Source organism: Gorilla gorilla, chromosome 7 (genome assembly GCF_029281585.2).
Source record: "Gorilla gorilla gorilla isolate KB3781 chromosome 7, NHGRI_mGorGor1-v2.1_pri, whole genome shotgun sequence".
In the NCBI taxonomy this organism is placed as follows: domain Eukaryota; kingdom Metazoa; phylum Chordata; class Mammalia; order Primates; family Hominidae; genus Gorilla; species Gorilla gorilla.
In genome coordinates, this window is record NC_073231.2 from 61,427,179 (window position 1) to 61,443,977 (window position 16,799).

General features: G+C 37.0%; 1 protein-coding gene across 2 annotated transcripts in view; it reads left to right on the plus strand.

Moving 5' to 3' along the window:
* TOX (thymocyte selection associated high mobility group box) overlaps window positions 1-16,799 on the plus strand; it is a 309,501-nt gene that overhangs the window by 155,686 nt on the left and 137,016 nt on the right. For both annotated transcript variants that reach the window (XM_004047066.5, XM_055349684.2), the window contains exon 2: window positions 3,343-3,408. In XM_004047066.5, the coding sequence (XP_004047114.3) occupies window positions 3,343-3,408 (66 nt within the window). The remainder of the gene's footprint in view (window positions 1-3,342; window positions 3,409-16,799) is intronic.

Here is a 16,799-nt window from a genome sequence, read left to right on the forward strand (position 1 = left end):
ATCTATCTATCTATCTATCTATCTATCTATCTATCTATCTTCTACCTATCAAAAGAGATTCAGTATAAGGAATTGGCTGACATGATTACGGATGCTGAGATGTCCCAAGACCTGCAGTTAGCAAGCTGGAGAGCCAGGAGAACCGATGGTGTAGTTCCAGACCGAAAGCTGGCAAGTTTGAGGTCCAACAAGAGCCAATGTTATTTCAAGTCATGCCCCAAAACAGTGAAAGACTGATGTCTCACCTCAACAGTGAGGCAGGAGGAATTCATTTACTCTAGTCAGTCCTTACTGTTCTAGTCAAGCCTTCAACTGATTGGCTGAGGCCCACCCACCTTGGGGAGAGCAATCTGCTTTACCCAGTCTGTCAATTCACATGTTATTCTCGCTCAGAAACACCCTCATGGACACACCCAGAAGAATGTTTGACCAAATACCTGGGCAGCCCATGGCCTAGTCAAGTTGACCTATAGAATTAACCATAATTCCCTCTCTCGGTTTTCTGCCAGGCCAAATACTAGGTTGACAGCTCCTCACGACACTTAAAAAAACTTCTCACAATACCACAAATTCTGGATAATATACCTGCAGCCTCAACCTCCCAGGCTCAAGCAGTCCTCCCACCTTAGCCTCCCAAGTAGCTGGGACCACAGACATGTGCCACCACATTGGGCTAAGTGTCATTGAGATAATGTCATCACTCTGCTTTGATAATTTTTTGATGTTATTTTCAGAATTGATAGCTAACTTATCATTATGATTCAGAATATATTGATATGCTCTGGTGGTGAAGTGCATGTGTGGCTAAAAAGCCAGGGGGCCTGGGTTTGCATCCAAGCCCTACCTCTCACAAGCTATGTAGCTTGAAGCATTTAGCTTAACTTATCTGTGCCTTTGTATCTTCTTTCGTAAAATGTAGGTAATAATAATACCTAACTCTTGGTTTTGTGATGCTTAAATCAGTTAATACATGTAAAGATACAGGTGGCAGGAACATAAAATGTACTTAAAAATATAGTTATAATGCCTATAGCCACAAGTCTTTTATGGTAAAATGCTGTTTTAGTCTTGGCTCAATATTACCTAAGTATTGGTACTTCTTGAGGAAAGAGTCTTCATCAAGAGCAGTAACACTGAATGTACTCAATTAGCGTACATGTTGGATAGACTCAACCCAAAACTTCAAAGCCTTTAGCTGGCTTGAGAACAACACCAGATTTAGAAAATGAGTTAGAGAAGATGAAATAGAAAGTAACACATTTATAGAATATGCACAGGCAGTGGAGTATTTGGTTCACTCCACTTCTTCAGTTTAGTTTGTTACAGTCAGAGAAACTGTCCATATTTTAAATGGTTCCTTGGCACCTTAACATGAAAAACATTTGCAAACAAACCAGTGTACTCCAACAGTGGGTGGAGATGAAGAAATGCACAGTGAGGCTCTTTGTTAGGTCTTGAGTTGTTAGGAGTAACAGGCAGATTGGTTGGGGCTGGCCTATCTTTGGGTTGAAAAGAATTCACCTGTTCAGCTGGGCATGGTGGCTCATGCCTGCAATCCCAGCACTTTGGGAGGCTGAGGCAGGCTTTGGGAGGCTGAGGTCAAGAGTTCAAGACCCTGCCTCTACTAAAAATACAAAAATTAGCTGGGCGTGGTGGTGGGCACCTGTAGTCCCAGCTACTCAGGAGGCTGAGTCAGGAGAATCACTTGAACCTGGGAGGCGGAGATCGCAGTGAGCTGCGATCGCGCCATTGCACTCAGCCTGGGTGACAGAGTGAAACTCCATATCAAAAAAAAAAAAAAAAAGAGTTCACCTGTTCAATGGAAAAGCAACCTGGGGTAAGTCACTTAACTCCGGGTTCATGAGCCAGTTGACAGAGCAACCAAAACACCCAGCTTTTCTTTTTCCACTTGTACTATTTTTTATTTGCTCTAACAACCACGTCTTTCAGTAAGTGATTTCATTCTGTTTAGATAAGTTGTTCACATAATGTGAAATATATTTTTAGGGTGATGTGTGAAGAAATCCTTTGATTCTCTGAGCTTAGTCTCGTGAGTGCTTCCATGTCTTTAGGGAGGTCTTTATTTACAGCTTATGTTGACGTGAATTTTCAGGGCACCCACTCTGGAAATTACAGTTTAGAGGCTGTGAGCAACCCTCATGTTGGTATAACCTTCTGCTAGCAGTTCATAGGTGGTGGAATGAGATGTCTATAGTACAATATTTTTTATGTTCTTATATAACACCATTTTTTCATAGTATATGAAGTATGTCCATAATACCATGGTTTGCACCACTATCAATAACACTATTCTGTTTCAAAAATAATAATTCAGACTTCCAATTCCCCATGTCTGAAATTAGTCCGCCAATGAAAGTATATTCAGACCCAGCTCTGTGAAGTTGTGTTCATCCATTTGATTATTACCTTGGAAAAATTCTTCCTCTAACTAAAAGAGAAATGCTTTGCTCATCTATCAAGTGATTAAAAATAGCTGAGGATTAAGTCTGAGTAGAGTGATGACTACTTTCAAAACCCCAAATAATGAAAAGTATTTTGTTGTTGTTATTGTTGTTGTTGTTGCTTGAACTATTTGAGAGTTCTCCAATTGTGCTGCCCCTGCGAATTTCTTTTTTTTTTTTCTTCCATCCTTTTCCTAACTTGAAAATTTGCGTATGAATTTCTATGCATTTTTAATACATGAATTCGATATCTGGAATATTTCAAAAAGGAGTATTTCATTGTGCCTGTGTACTTTTATTGTTATTATCATTCTTAGCCATGGTTATAGTGGCACATGCTCTTTTCAAATATTATTATAAAGTTAAATTTTTCTTAATCAGAAGGCTATTATGATGATGCCAGTTTTAGTCTATTATGAAAACTCTGCACTTTTTCTTTTTTGAGAGCTAAACTCAGAATGCACCGAGCTGTGCCTTCGTGTATTTTTCGTTATTCTTTTCTTTCAGAAATCATGCCATTCATTTAATACTTCATTACAACTGAACTGCAATATGTATACATGGCGTGCAAAATGAGCCATTTTGTTTTAAAACAGATTGCAGATGAAAGGAAACCATTCATTTCTTGCTTGCTTGCTGTAATTACTAGAGCACTAATTACTCCAAATCACTGACATCCAGGGTCAGTAAGGATGACAACAGAAACATCAAAGAAAAGATGTGGCTCACTTGCTGTGACAGATTTTCCATAGTCCCAGCCGCAGTATTTTTTATGGCTACTGTTTTCCAGTTTGATGGTTAAAAAACAAAACAAAACAAATAAAAACCAAACATACCCGCAGTCAAGATTGCTGAATGTTTACTATTATTTCATTCGCAGTTTGACGGTGAGAACATGTATATGAGCATGACAGAGCCGAGCCAGGACTATGTGCCAGCCAGCCAGGTGGGTTAATTAATCTTCTCTGCCTTGTTTCAAATTGTAATTAAACAAATTCAAAGAGTTGCATTGCAAATGAGTAGCACTATCAGTAACTGCCGCAATCAGGAATAATCATAATTTATAAACAAAGCATTTAAGCCTTGTTTCCAGTTAATGAGATAGAGCTGATAAAACGCCAGAGTTGGCATTTGTTGAAAGATACTACCTTGTTTCCTCTCCAGAACGTCAGGCAGCTGTTTTGCCAGCATGATCTTTCCTAAACAGTTGTTTTACCTTTAGGAAATAAAGTCTTTACAGGTGCAGGTTATTTGTGCTTCTGACTGTAGACGATTTAATCATTATAAGCTACACGTGTCACAAATAGCTTTAATTATCAATGGTTGGGGCCATTTTCAACAAAACGTAACGTTCGTAACCCAAATCCCATGGCCGGTGGGGCTAGAAGGCTGCTTTCACGGTCTCCTGGGGAGGTAAGGAGTGGGGGCTGGGGAGGAGCTTTCAGGCCAAAAAACATGATATGATTGAAACCTTTCAAGGGCACCTTTGTATACATTTCACTGGGAATAGTTGACAAGGTATTTAATCATGAGAAATGACAACAAAAGTCCAATGAGAATGTAAATGGTTACATTTATAAAAGTAAATGTTTGACTATTTATTTTTAGATACTTAAGTCCAGGTCCTTTAATTCAGCAGAACATTTAAAGCCAAATTGTAACTGCCCTTGGATACCAGTATAACGTAAAATATAAGAACATTGTAAGCAAAAATAAATAAATGAATAAGTGAAAGCAAGGAACAGTTCACAGGGGCATTTTGTTGACACAAACATGTTTTTTCTAGAATGGTAAAAACCACGGTAGATTGGAATTTCATATGTTAGTAATTCTAAAATAAACTCTTAGTAATGTTCAATGCCTACATATCCACACATATAGATTTAATAACTGGGAGGGGTTGGGGAATGGGGTTGGGAGGGAGCATAAAACTTCTTTTTTTTCATTAAGGTTGTCAGCGAATTAAATCTAATGTATATGTTAAGGATGCACTCTGTGACCAAAATGTCTCATACTTAACTCAAAACAGAGGCAGGCCTGCATCTCCCTGAACTTAGCATTTAGAAGTCATTAGGATTACTGCCTTCTCTGGCAGATATTCTGGAAACTACACTGTATTGTTCAGCTGAAAAGGTCATCATGAAGTTCAAAGATCCTGACTACATTGCCTTCCATTCAACTGAGCTGATCACTCTAAGAATACTTTTGGAAGGCTGAGCTTTGCATTTAGAATTCTTCCTTAACTGAATTCATTTGGCTAAGTAGCCTCCAAGATCCATAGGTAGTTCTGAACAGGACTGTTTGATTAAAAAATGAAAAATGTTACTATTAATTTTCTTCTAACCATCAATCCCAAAACTGTACTGACAAGTTTAGTATTACTATTAGATTAAAGCAACCTGGTATCATCTCTTTGGTGCCTTTAGGGTTTTGAAGTGTAAGGGCTAATTGAATTTGTTTGAAACAGTAGAAACACAAACTCAATAAATGATGGCTGTTATAAAGCAGCTGCTCCCTCTTAGAGAATCATTATGTCCGTCTTAAAGAGTTTTGGATACAGGATTGGAAATTCAGAACATATACATCATAATGACTTGGCTCCTTAGATTTTAAAATTCAAGTACAATGCATAATATTAAGCCCTTACTGAAATCAAACAACTAACATTGTTTTTCTTCATATGTCAGTCAGGAGTTACTAAGAATGTTTTGAATACCAGTGATAATTTGTAAAGAAGAGCCCCAAATACTTTTGTGCTTTTTAAAGATAGGACAGGCTTGTGAGCCAGAAATAAACACTTAAAAAAATAGTGTAGCATATATGAAAATGTTTTTAGAATGTGCTGTTTTAAAATTTAGACTAGTGTAAGATAATACATACTCTGGAGAAAAATAAACTTCACAAATTACATAAGTTGAATGGCCTTAGCTAAATTTTACATTTAACATTCCTTTTGTTTACTGTAATAGTGTATGTTCAAGAATTCATTACCTGGTATTCTTTTAGGGAATTTTAATCAATTTACCCCTTTAGGCAACCATAAATAAGATTTTAGTCATCCTGCAGGGAAAAAAAATAGTTTTTTCCTTTTCCTACATAACATCAAACATCTGCATAGTTTAGTAATCCAAGACAACTTGCCTCATAGCATCACTCAACAATTATAATTCCTGTTCAATTTTCAAATCAGTACATGCTTTGGGACTTATAGACTAAGTTGCTAAGTAGCAACATATGGCGCACTACTGCTCCTGTGATGTTGCTGCAAGCAAATAGCATAATTCTAAACTTGAAATGATTTTTATAGAAAGCCAATGCTGGAACTGCTCCAGAAATGGAAGTACACTGTAAAAATTAATGATATTCTTTTAGACAGTCCCAAAGGGCTCTTTGGCACTATCTACTGCATGCATTCTCTACCTCTTAAGCTAGAGTATACAAATCCTTAAAATGTTTTGCATATAGTTTTATAACTGATAGGCAGCTTTTAAATTGAATATACCACCTTATAATAAGCCTGACAAGTATATAATAAAAACTCATAAGATTTCCATTTTACTCTGGCACCATTCTTGGAATATTGACTGTTTTCTCCTATACTAGCTATAAGTGTGCTGGTCACTCAGTGCTTTAATTTAAACATCATTTAACTTTTTTCTTACTCTGGTTAGAATTGGAACCAGCAATTCAAGATTTCTTTGTGTTTCCAAACCCTGGCTAAAGGCACCTTGTTGCTTAATACCTCCTGAACTTTGTCCCGTTAAGAGTTTGTGGGAGAAAGTGAGTGGGCTAATGAAAGGAAGCCAGATGAGCAGCCGGTCAGAAACCCACTTCTTTGCCATTCTGAACTTGTCATGTTTGATTGAGGTGACAATATCTAGACCAGAAGGATACAAAGTAGTGATATGTAGGATGAACAAGTCTAGAGATGTAACTTGCAACATGAGGACTATAGTTAATAATACAGTATTTAGGGCTGGGCGTGGTGGCTCACGCCTGTAATCGCAGCACTTTGGGAGGCTGAGGCCGAGAATCACTTGAGGTCAGGTTTGAGACCAACCTGGCCAACATGGCGAAACCCTGTCTCTACTAAAAATACAAAAATTAGCCAGGCATGGTGGTGTGTGCCTGTAATCCCAGCCACTCCAGAGTCTCCACTCCAGAGGCTGAGGCAGGAGAATCGCTTGAACCCACGAGGTGGAGGTTGCAGTGAGCTGAGATCACACCACTGCACTTTAGCCTGGGCAACAGAGCAAGATTATATCTCAAAATAATAATAATAATATAGTATTTGGGATGTTTGCTAAGTGAGTACATTTTAGCTGTTCTTGCCACACACACACAAAATAGGTAACTGCAAGATGACGGATATGTTAATTTGCTTCACTATATTAACTGTTTTATTATCTATATGTATATCATAACATGTTGTACACCTTAAATCTATACAATAAAATGTATCTTATAAAATATCTGGACGAATATGCCAGCAGGCAGAACAAAACAGAGGGGCATTGGGCTTCCCACCTCAGCCCTGAGTTTTCTCCAGAATTTTCTCAGCCCACTCAGATACGCATGCTATGGGGTTCTCTTATCTCCCGATAAAACTTCAGTCCCCTTCTCCAGCTCCTAGAATAATTGTAGTACCTTTCATAGTCCTTTATATGAGGCTGTCGTTAAGATATAAATGTTCATCTAAATTAAATACGTCAAAAGAAGCAGAAGTCTAGTTCTCTTCTTCAGAACTTTCTACAGCACCAGGTTATTTTATTTGATTTTTCAGTTTTGAAGATGTGCCATGGCTTTCCCCCATTCTTTCCTCTTCTGTGTCAGTTTCAAGAATGTCCTCTTCTGCCGGGCGTGGTTGCTCATGCCTGTAATCCCAGCACTTTGGGAGGCCGAAGTGGGCGGATCACCTGAGGTCAGGAGTTCGAGACCAGCCTGGCCAACATAGCAAAGCCCCATCTCTACTAAAAATACAAAAATTAGCTGGGCATGGTGGAGTGCACCTGTAATCCCAGCTACTCGGGAGGCTGAGGCAGGAGAATTGCTTGAACCCAGGAGGTGGAGGTTGCAGTGAGCCAAGATCACGCCACTGCACTCCAGCCAAGGTGACAGAAGGAGACTCTGTCTCAAAAAAAAAAAAAAAAAAAAAAAAAGTATCCTTTTCCACGGCTGCCTGTTTGTTCATTCTGTGTTTTCCACCAGTGCCCTGGACTCAGGGACTCAGCTCTTCACATGCCTGCCTCAGTTGAAGTACTGTATGAAAAGATAAAGAAGGACTGGTCTTTTTAATACAAGAAATAATCCTTTCATATTAAGGAAGAATGAGAAGATTTTCCTGGCATCAGGTTATGGAAAAGCTCAGGTTACTTGATTGAACTAGATTTTTAATAAATCACTTCCTCTTGGACCTTGGCCTTTACTCTGCTAAACCATTTCCTTCTGTTTGGTTCCCCTGCCTTGCTTCCTTCATTCCGTCCCTCCTTCCCCACCACCTTCCTGCTTTTATTCCTTTCTTCCTTCTTCTTTCCGTGAACAGTTATCCCTTAAGCTTGAACTATTTTTTGTTGTTCATTATGAGCATTATAGTAAACCCTAAATATTAAATATCCTGGCCCGAGATCATATTTTAGAGGATTCTGAGATTGTGAGCAGTTTTCTCTCTCCCCACCCCCAGCACCCTCTGGAATTCTGTCTCTTACTTGATCCCTCAAATCTCAAGATTAAAAATAAGAATGATAAAATATAGCAATATTATGTTTTCCTGGATATCAGTTACAACTAAGCATTTGACATACAGTTCCTAAAGTACATTTTGAATATAAAATTGAAGAGCATGTATATATCCAGGACAGCTTTCATGTGAATTTAAGGTTTGATTTCTACCTCCACTGGGCCCCTGTTGCGGATAGCAGCTCAAATTCAACATATTAGTTCATCAAACCACAACTCATCACCTCCCACCTGCTTCCTCAACCCCAATCTTCTCTTTTTTCTTTATGGCTTATAATCAGAAGTGTTAACACCACCTGTTCAAACACCCAAAACAGAGACTTGGGGAGTCTCCCTTGTCATTCTGCCTTTGGTTAATTCCAGATAGTGTTGATTCTACTTTTTGGCCTAACTCTTGAGTCCATCTCCTCTTTTCCAGCTACACAATTTCTGCCTTTGTTATAGGACTCACAGTTTCTCATGAACTCATCTTACCTTCTCTCATTTCCTTTTCCTCATCTTTGCTGCCTCACCATTGTCTACAAGGCTGCTTTATCATGGTGTGTATTTGTCCCTGGGTGGCACATGGCACACTGGTGTCACCAGGGATGTCCTTGTCTTGCTCACCTGATTGTGAGCTCTTGAAGGTAGGACTCATTCTTGTTTCTGTCTGGCTCTCCTGTGCCTGGAATAATGTCTGACATATCAGAGGTATGCTGCATTGTTTGTTGAAAGATGAGCAGATCAACTAAAATATTTTATGTACATTTTTTAATCACATGAATACTTAGAGTCTTCCATTGCAATGATTCAATTCTTGACCCTGCATTGCAGACATTTAGCAAATCCAGCCCTGCCCTGTCCTTTGCAGTAGGAACCTTTATCTTTGTGCCAGTGCCCTTATATATTAACAGAAGGTTATAGCACTCCCTCCTCCTTGGAGAATTATTTCAAGTACAAGACTCAAAGAGTTAACATGATAATAAACTAGATAATGACAGTCAATGCTTATTACAATAACATCATGCTGTTGTTTATCATCAGCAATGCAATGGTATTGGAAACAGTAGTGTGCTCCAAATTTCTTTTTGTACAATATTCTCTCAAATCTACTGTTAGAATTATGTTTTAAGATTTACAAAGAAATTAATGACTCTCTATTTGTTTAATTTCATGTTTTCCTAACGAGAAAATTCTCCAGGTTAGAGTATAAATGCAGTATGACAAAAAGGGCCTAGAAAGTATATTTTTAGAATACTTTCAAAAAAAAGATATCTTTACTGTGGGCCATAACGTCTCCATGTTGATTGTGACATAAATTTGAACTGTAAATTAAACCAATTCCTTTTGGATTAGTTCCTTTTGGCAGAAATTTCAGAAGTAACATTAACTTGACTTTTTGACCATTGACCCAATAGAATGATAAAGCTGCCATGCTCTGAGTAATCGAGTTAGCCCAACAAAGTCTGGCATCTTAACAAGCCCAGACTAGTTACTCAAACCAGTCTTCAGTGTAACATTCAAATGATTACTCTGTGCAGTCCCGGAGGTATTCATTACAGACAAAATTGCTCTTGTTGCCTTGCATACAAGCTGAGTTTTCAATGGGAAATGAAAGGATGCCTGGAAAAATAGGCCACCTAATTAAGTTAAACTACTCTAGCATTTGGCTTGACATCTTCATTACTCAAAATTAAAAAGATGCTTCACTTGAGCACACAAGTTACTATTGTTTATGTTGTTTTCTTCCTAAATTGGCTTCTTACATGGAAGTCTGTTTTTCAGCATTATATCTTGAAATAGCTCACATATTTCTTACAGTTTATAAAAATGTCTTAATAGCTGTATGGATACTGAATACAGGCACCATACAAATATATATCTTAGGGCTTGGGATAGTCAAACACACATTGGCCTTTCTGCTTATTTTGTTGGCCAACCACATTGATGTTGTTGAACTTTAGATAATTCTTGACCCATCCAGCCTTTATTATTATTATTTATTATTATTATTTTAATTGGGTATTGACTCCATTAGCTAAAATGATCATCTACATGAAAATATGAATTCCTAAAAAATAAGTAAATAGGCCATAATATTTAAACTGAAATTCATTTGTCCAGTAAAAGTGTTTTATATCAACCTCGCCAGCGGGTGAGCTATTTTAGGAACATTTTAAAACATAAACACATGTAGAGCACACCATCTACTGATTGCCAGTTTCTACTCATTGACACTAATGAGGCTGCTGATGGGTTAAATGTTGTGTATCATATACATTTCCAAGCTGTGGGATTTGTGAATATAAGGTTCATTTTTTATTTGTTTCTGGGTAGGTGTGAGAATTTTAGAATAAATGTCAAATAGTTATGTTTTGTCAAGTATTAGGGAAATGTATTTCAGTGACAAAAATCATGAAAATATCTGAATGGAATAGCATTAGTGGTAAAAACAGATTCTCAAAACCTTGCACTCCGTATGGAGCATGGTTTATTCAATAGACAGATGTCAAGTGATGTCAGCATATTTAGGCATTGGAGGGAGGAGTTGTGGCACTACTGCAGTCTGACCAGTTGTGTGGTAGCATTTGATAAATTTTGAAAGCAGCCATTTGGCTTGTTTACAATCATATTTTGAACTATTTTTTTCTTTAGCATGTGAACAATTATTAAAAACTAAATGATCCTTCCTGTTAAATTTTGCAATTATAACATGTTGTATTCTTTTCCGGTAGCGCATAATAAACCTGTCACTAAAGAATGCCCTCCAAAATAAGTATAATACTTCAATTTAAGAATAGTAATGTGTTGAATAATGTCACCTGTCTATGCTAGTTTCATTTCCAAGGTGCTTAAAGATTGTTCTAAAGAAACACTAAATTTTCAATATGTCATTATGTTAAGTAGAAGCAGTTTTGCCCATTTTTACTATAAAAAACAGTGGGGCTTAGAAAAGCTAAGGTGTTTTCCACCTACCCCAGTGTCTTCTGAGACCTCCTCCTGCGTATCCTCACCTGCCACTTCAAACACCTTTAAAAAAGTGCCAAGTTTCCCTCTGCAGTTTCAGTTCCTCAGTTTGGGAGCAGACCTAGCTAGACTTCCCAGAAACACAAAGAGGGTTTTAGTGTAATCTTCATCCATATCTGTATTTTTTCTTTCTCCTGTGTTCTTTCTGATCTATATTATTTTACAGTTTGAGTATTTAAAAATGTAACTATAACCCTAATGATTTGAAATTAATTGGTGGCTATCTTAGAAAATGTTCTCCCTACATCCTTTGCTGTTCTTAAATTAGGATAATTGATGCTGTCAGTAGCAAAGCCAAACAAGTGACTTCCAAGGCCCAGCATCAGATTATTCAAATGTAATAGCCTGATCTGAAATTCCCAAGGGTTCCGATGGTCATGATTTGACACCAGTAACGAAGGCTTTTCTGTTTGCAACTGAGCCTCCCAGAATTTCAGGGGAGGCCTTCCTTCAAGAAGAGCTAAGCCTACTGTTTGTTGTTGTTCTCCAAAATCACAGACAGTAACCTTGGAGGAAATGGGAGTGGGGGAAAATAGGGATGCCAGGTGAGACCGGGTCAGCAGCTATATACAGAAATTGCCTTCAGGGAAGCCTGGACTTCCCTGTACTATGGGTGCAAAGTTTTTTTTTTATTTCTTGTGCTCTGACCTCAATGAAACTTCTTGCTTTGAAAGATGATGATAAATTTCAGTAGTAGGAAGCATCTTCTTGCCTGGAAGTTTAGGTCAGTACCCTCCTCCTCCAGTGTCCTGAAATAATTAGATTTATAATAATAATAGCTCTCAGTTGGAAGCTACCTGTTTCTGACAAGGAACTAAACAAAATCTATGCACTTATTTTTTCATTTGATCCTTACAACAATTCAGTGAGGATTAGAGAGGTAGAGTGACTTAACCAGACCTCAAAAAGATAGTAAATGTCAGAGCTAGGATTCTGACCTTGGAAGGTCTAAGGCTTCTGTCAAACTCCATCCTTGGTCAGCTAGGCTTAATTTTATTTTAGAACTTTAAGGACAAAATGTTGACGTACTTCAATTCTAAAGAGTATTGAGATAACGGCAATGTGTTACGTGTGTGAGAATACTCTGGGAAATATTAGCTTACACCAAATGAAATCATGGATATTTTACCATTTCTTAGTTACAAAGCAGTAATCTCATACTTGTGCACATATAAAAGCTGAACAATCACACAGTGGATATTTGCTGTCCCTGGATTCCTTGATGCAGAGCAGTGATTCCTCCCTCCCCTTGTCAGCCAGCTTTTGCCATGCCTGTGCCACCGCTGCCCAGTCCTTTCCCTCCACACTCCACTACTTTTCTTGTCCAAGTCCAGGACTCTTTTCCCACCCAAGTTCTCTTCCTTTTCCCCTCCAGAAGATAAACTACAGGAAGTCTTTCCGCAGAAGACATCTCACCATCCCTCCACTCTTCCCTAGAAATCCCACTTCTGGGGAACTGAACATCGAGGGTTCTTATCGTCGTTAAACTGGGGGAAATTGTCTTCATTTTTTCAACTATTTTTTTCCACATCCCTATCTTTAGCATAAGCTTTCTTTGTAGGAAAGATCTAGCAAGTGAGATGACCTCCAGTATTCAGAGAGATGCACTTACAATTCTTCCCTGGGAGTAGGATTGCATATCAGCATGTGATGAGTAGAAATGGGAGCTTCTTTTTCTCTTTTCTGGACCCCTTGATTGAGGAGGCAAACCAAGAGCACAGGCTTTCTGTTAGCTCTGGTCCTCCACTAATTTGGCTTCTTTATGCAGAATGTGAGTTTGCACCCAGCATTTGTTGATTTCTACTCAAGAGACAAAATAAAAATGATTGGCCATAAATAGACACGTACAGCATGTATTTTTATATGTATGTATGAAATATATACATGTAATTGTATATTATATGTGTATATGAACTATATACATGTAATTGTATATTGCATATGTATATGAACTATACACATGTAATTGTATATTACATGTGTATATGAACTATACACATGTAATTGTATATTACATGTGTATATGAAATTATACATGTAATTGTATATTATATGTGTATATGAAATATATACATATAAAATATATATTTTATATACATATAGAAACAGCCCAACACTGAATGCTCAACTCCATGCTGGTTGCCTGCATATGGCTTAGCAAATAGAACCTAGCCATAAGCAAAAATCAATTTAACACATTTCTTTTAAAAAATAAAAATTTATTAAAACTTAAAGGCTGCACATGATTTTAAATAGTATATTAAAACATAAATTGCAATCAATTGTTAACAGTAAAAAATGTCTATTTAATTTTTTTTGGGATTCTCATATACCCAACTAGTTCTATAAATGCAGGCAAATAATTTAACCTCTCTGGGCCTCATTTTTCTCATATGCAAAGTTCAGGGACGATTTCTTAGATTTCTTCTTGAGCAAGCATTCTATGATTCCATTTAAGCATGAGTAGAGAACTGTAGAATGTTATCCTAAGGAAATAAGTGGATTAAGTTATTTGTCATGGTGTGGTTTGCAACAGCAATATCCGAAACATCCTAAATGTTCAAAATAGAGAACTGATAGAATAAATGAAAGAACATGAATGCAATGCAATATGCAACCATTTAAACACGAATGTTGATAATATTTATTGGCATGGAAAATTATTCACAGTCCATTTTAAGTCATCACATTAAGTGATAATAAAAATATAGCTAACATTTATTGATTGCTTCTTTGAACCAGTGTATTACTCAAAGTACTTACATGATCTCATTTGTCTTATTTAATCCTGATATATCCTTAATGAATTGGAGACTATCATCATCCCTATTTTATAGCTTTGGAAACTGAGGCTTAGAGAAATTAAGTAAATACATCTACTAAGGGATGAGCTGAGATCTATATCCAGCATTTCCAGCTCCAAAATCGGAGCTCAATTATCTGACTTTTGTTATGGAAAACAAAAACAAAAGCTCAAAACCAACTAGCAAATATGCACTAAAAAGAATCTCGAAAGAAACACGTTTTAATGTTTTGCTCCTGAGTGGTTGGATTAAAGGTGATTTTTTTTTCTATGTATATTTTCTAATTTTTTTAAGCTAGTTAACATGGGTTATTTATAAAATAAAGCCAAAAACATAGAACTGGATCTCAGAATGTATGAGCTCAATATGAGAATTGAAAAAGTCTAGATGACTAAAAAAAAATAGATTGCATTATGTATAAAATTATATGCTGAATGATGAAATTAAATACTTCAGTTACCCCTTTAAACATTGAATATGGAAGATGATCTAGCACTAAAAAACATGTCCTGACTAACTTTCAGAAGTGGCTCCTTTCACTTGAATCTGGTCTCTCTAATGATTTGTTTATGGTTGGAGGGGGAGTACATTATTTGTTTTCCAGAAGCTTGGGGATTTTTTTAGCCAAAGGAGAGGCCCTTATTTATGACAACTACGCACAATGCCTGGTATGAAAATTTCCCCTAAAAATACTGCTTGGAGACTTATGTAGACCCCCAAGCAATACTGAGAGGAGACAAATCCCTTCCCCATTCTGGTATCATTAATGAATTATGGCAGGAGAAAGCCCTGCATGTAAACACTAAGGACTTCCCTGGAAGTATGTGGAGAGAGAGGCAGATAGTATTAGGGCTACCCTGCCCCACCCTCACTTGATCTGCTTCAGGTGCTTAGCCCAGGGTTCCAGTAATCCCTGAATCCTCAAAGCCTCAGCTGGCAAACCCTGACCTCAGGGTCCCCCAGCCCAGGCCCCAGGAAAAGCCAGTGTCAGACATTCTCTGGGGCAGGTTCAAGTTGACCTCGTGTTCTGGTGTCACTCCGGCTTTGCACACTGGCTTTTCATAAGTGAAATTTTACCTTACTCCCCAGTTCCAGAAGAGGCCTGCATTGAGCCCAGTAGCCTGAAGTTTGCTTTGATTGGCGGGACCAGTCTTGCCCTTGACCTTATCTTAGAGGTTGAAGGCCTGACCTTGCTGTTGAACCTGCCTGCTATTGCCTGGACAGTAGCCTGGACAGTAGCCTGGACTTGCTCATTTGTCAGTTTTGTGGTCCTCCCCTGATCACTTATCGCATCTTGGCAGAAGTGTCTGATCTTTAGGCCCTGATATCAGTGTAAATCTGCTTATAGCAATCCCTTGATCATCCCAGCTTCAAGTAATTCTTTTTGTTTACACTCTGATATCACTTAGTTTGACACTTCAAATATACTGTTCTTTATTGAGAGCTTAAGTTCCCATTTCTCTCTTCTAATTCACTATCTTTATAACAAACTGTGTCTTTTTTTTCCTAGTATAGAGAGATTTTTATTGGACTTATGCAAATAACCATATCGCCATAAGAACACTCACAGTTTTTGAATTCTGGAGGAATTAAGTAATGTAATAAAAGATTTTTATCTTTGTTTATAAAATTATACTTTACCAAATTGCTGTAAATTACATATAGCTGAAGAGAGAAAATTTTCTTAAATCTAGAAGACAAAACATTTGAGTAAAGGACCAAGAATATTTTAAATAAAAGTATAAAAACCTGATCTTGATCAGTTATTCAATCTCATATAATCAACTTTTGTTCTGCTAGATCTCTGAGTCATTTCATGACTCCATCAAATTCTTTATGAGAGTTCTAGAAATTTTATGTAGCCTAGGGATCTTAAAATTATCTGAAATTTGTATTGAAGAGAACTTGGAGTCTTTCTTATGAATCTGATTGTAAATGTTTTTAGAGAAGAATAAAAAACAATAATGCTACATGACTAAAACTTAGAATAGCATGGTTAAAAAGCTGATGAAAGCTTACAATTGACAAATATTCAATTCTTTTTATTATATATAACATTTTAAGATAACCAGGTTTATGACTGACAACACATTGAATTTCTATAAATTTATATGATTTTTGAAACATGTACATCAACAAATACCTATAAATGCAACTAAAAGAAGATCTAGTATCACCTATAATTTGCCAGTGTTTCTTACGCAATTTAACAAATAAGCCTGATTCTTTAAATCTTTACAAAATGAGAGCTATATCTTTTGATGTTTTTCACAAACTGTGTCTTTCGGTTCTTTGTATCTCAGATCACTCTTTGCAGGATGCTTACACATAGTAGGTATATGACAATGCTTCTGTAACAAATGAGGCACTCATTGCTTTTTATTTAACACCAGTTAAAAAAATTAATGAGCACAAATAAATGTCATACTTTCTACCAAAAATTTCATTTTGATAACTGTTGCTTGAAAAATTAGTACATTGTGTGTTTTTAAATGAAGATGATTTATTGCTATTGTCTAAAGCGTGAAGAAAGACAAAAAAATTGTTTGCAGGATCATTGGCTTGAGCACATATCAATGGCACTGTTGGACAATTCTTGCTGAGCGTTAAGATGATTTATGGAACAGACCGAAGCTTTCCACAGTAATACATTATAGTCCCAAGCTATCAACCCTTGTTCATGCAGAGACAAAAGAATCTGAAAAATACTTACTCCTGAAGGTCTTCCCAAAAGAAATCAGAGATTATATTGACGCAATTTAAACTCTTTCAGGAAAAATCACCATTACAT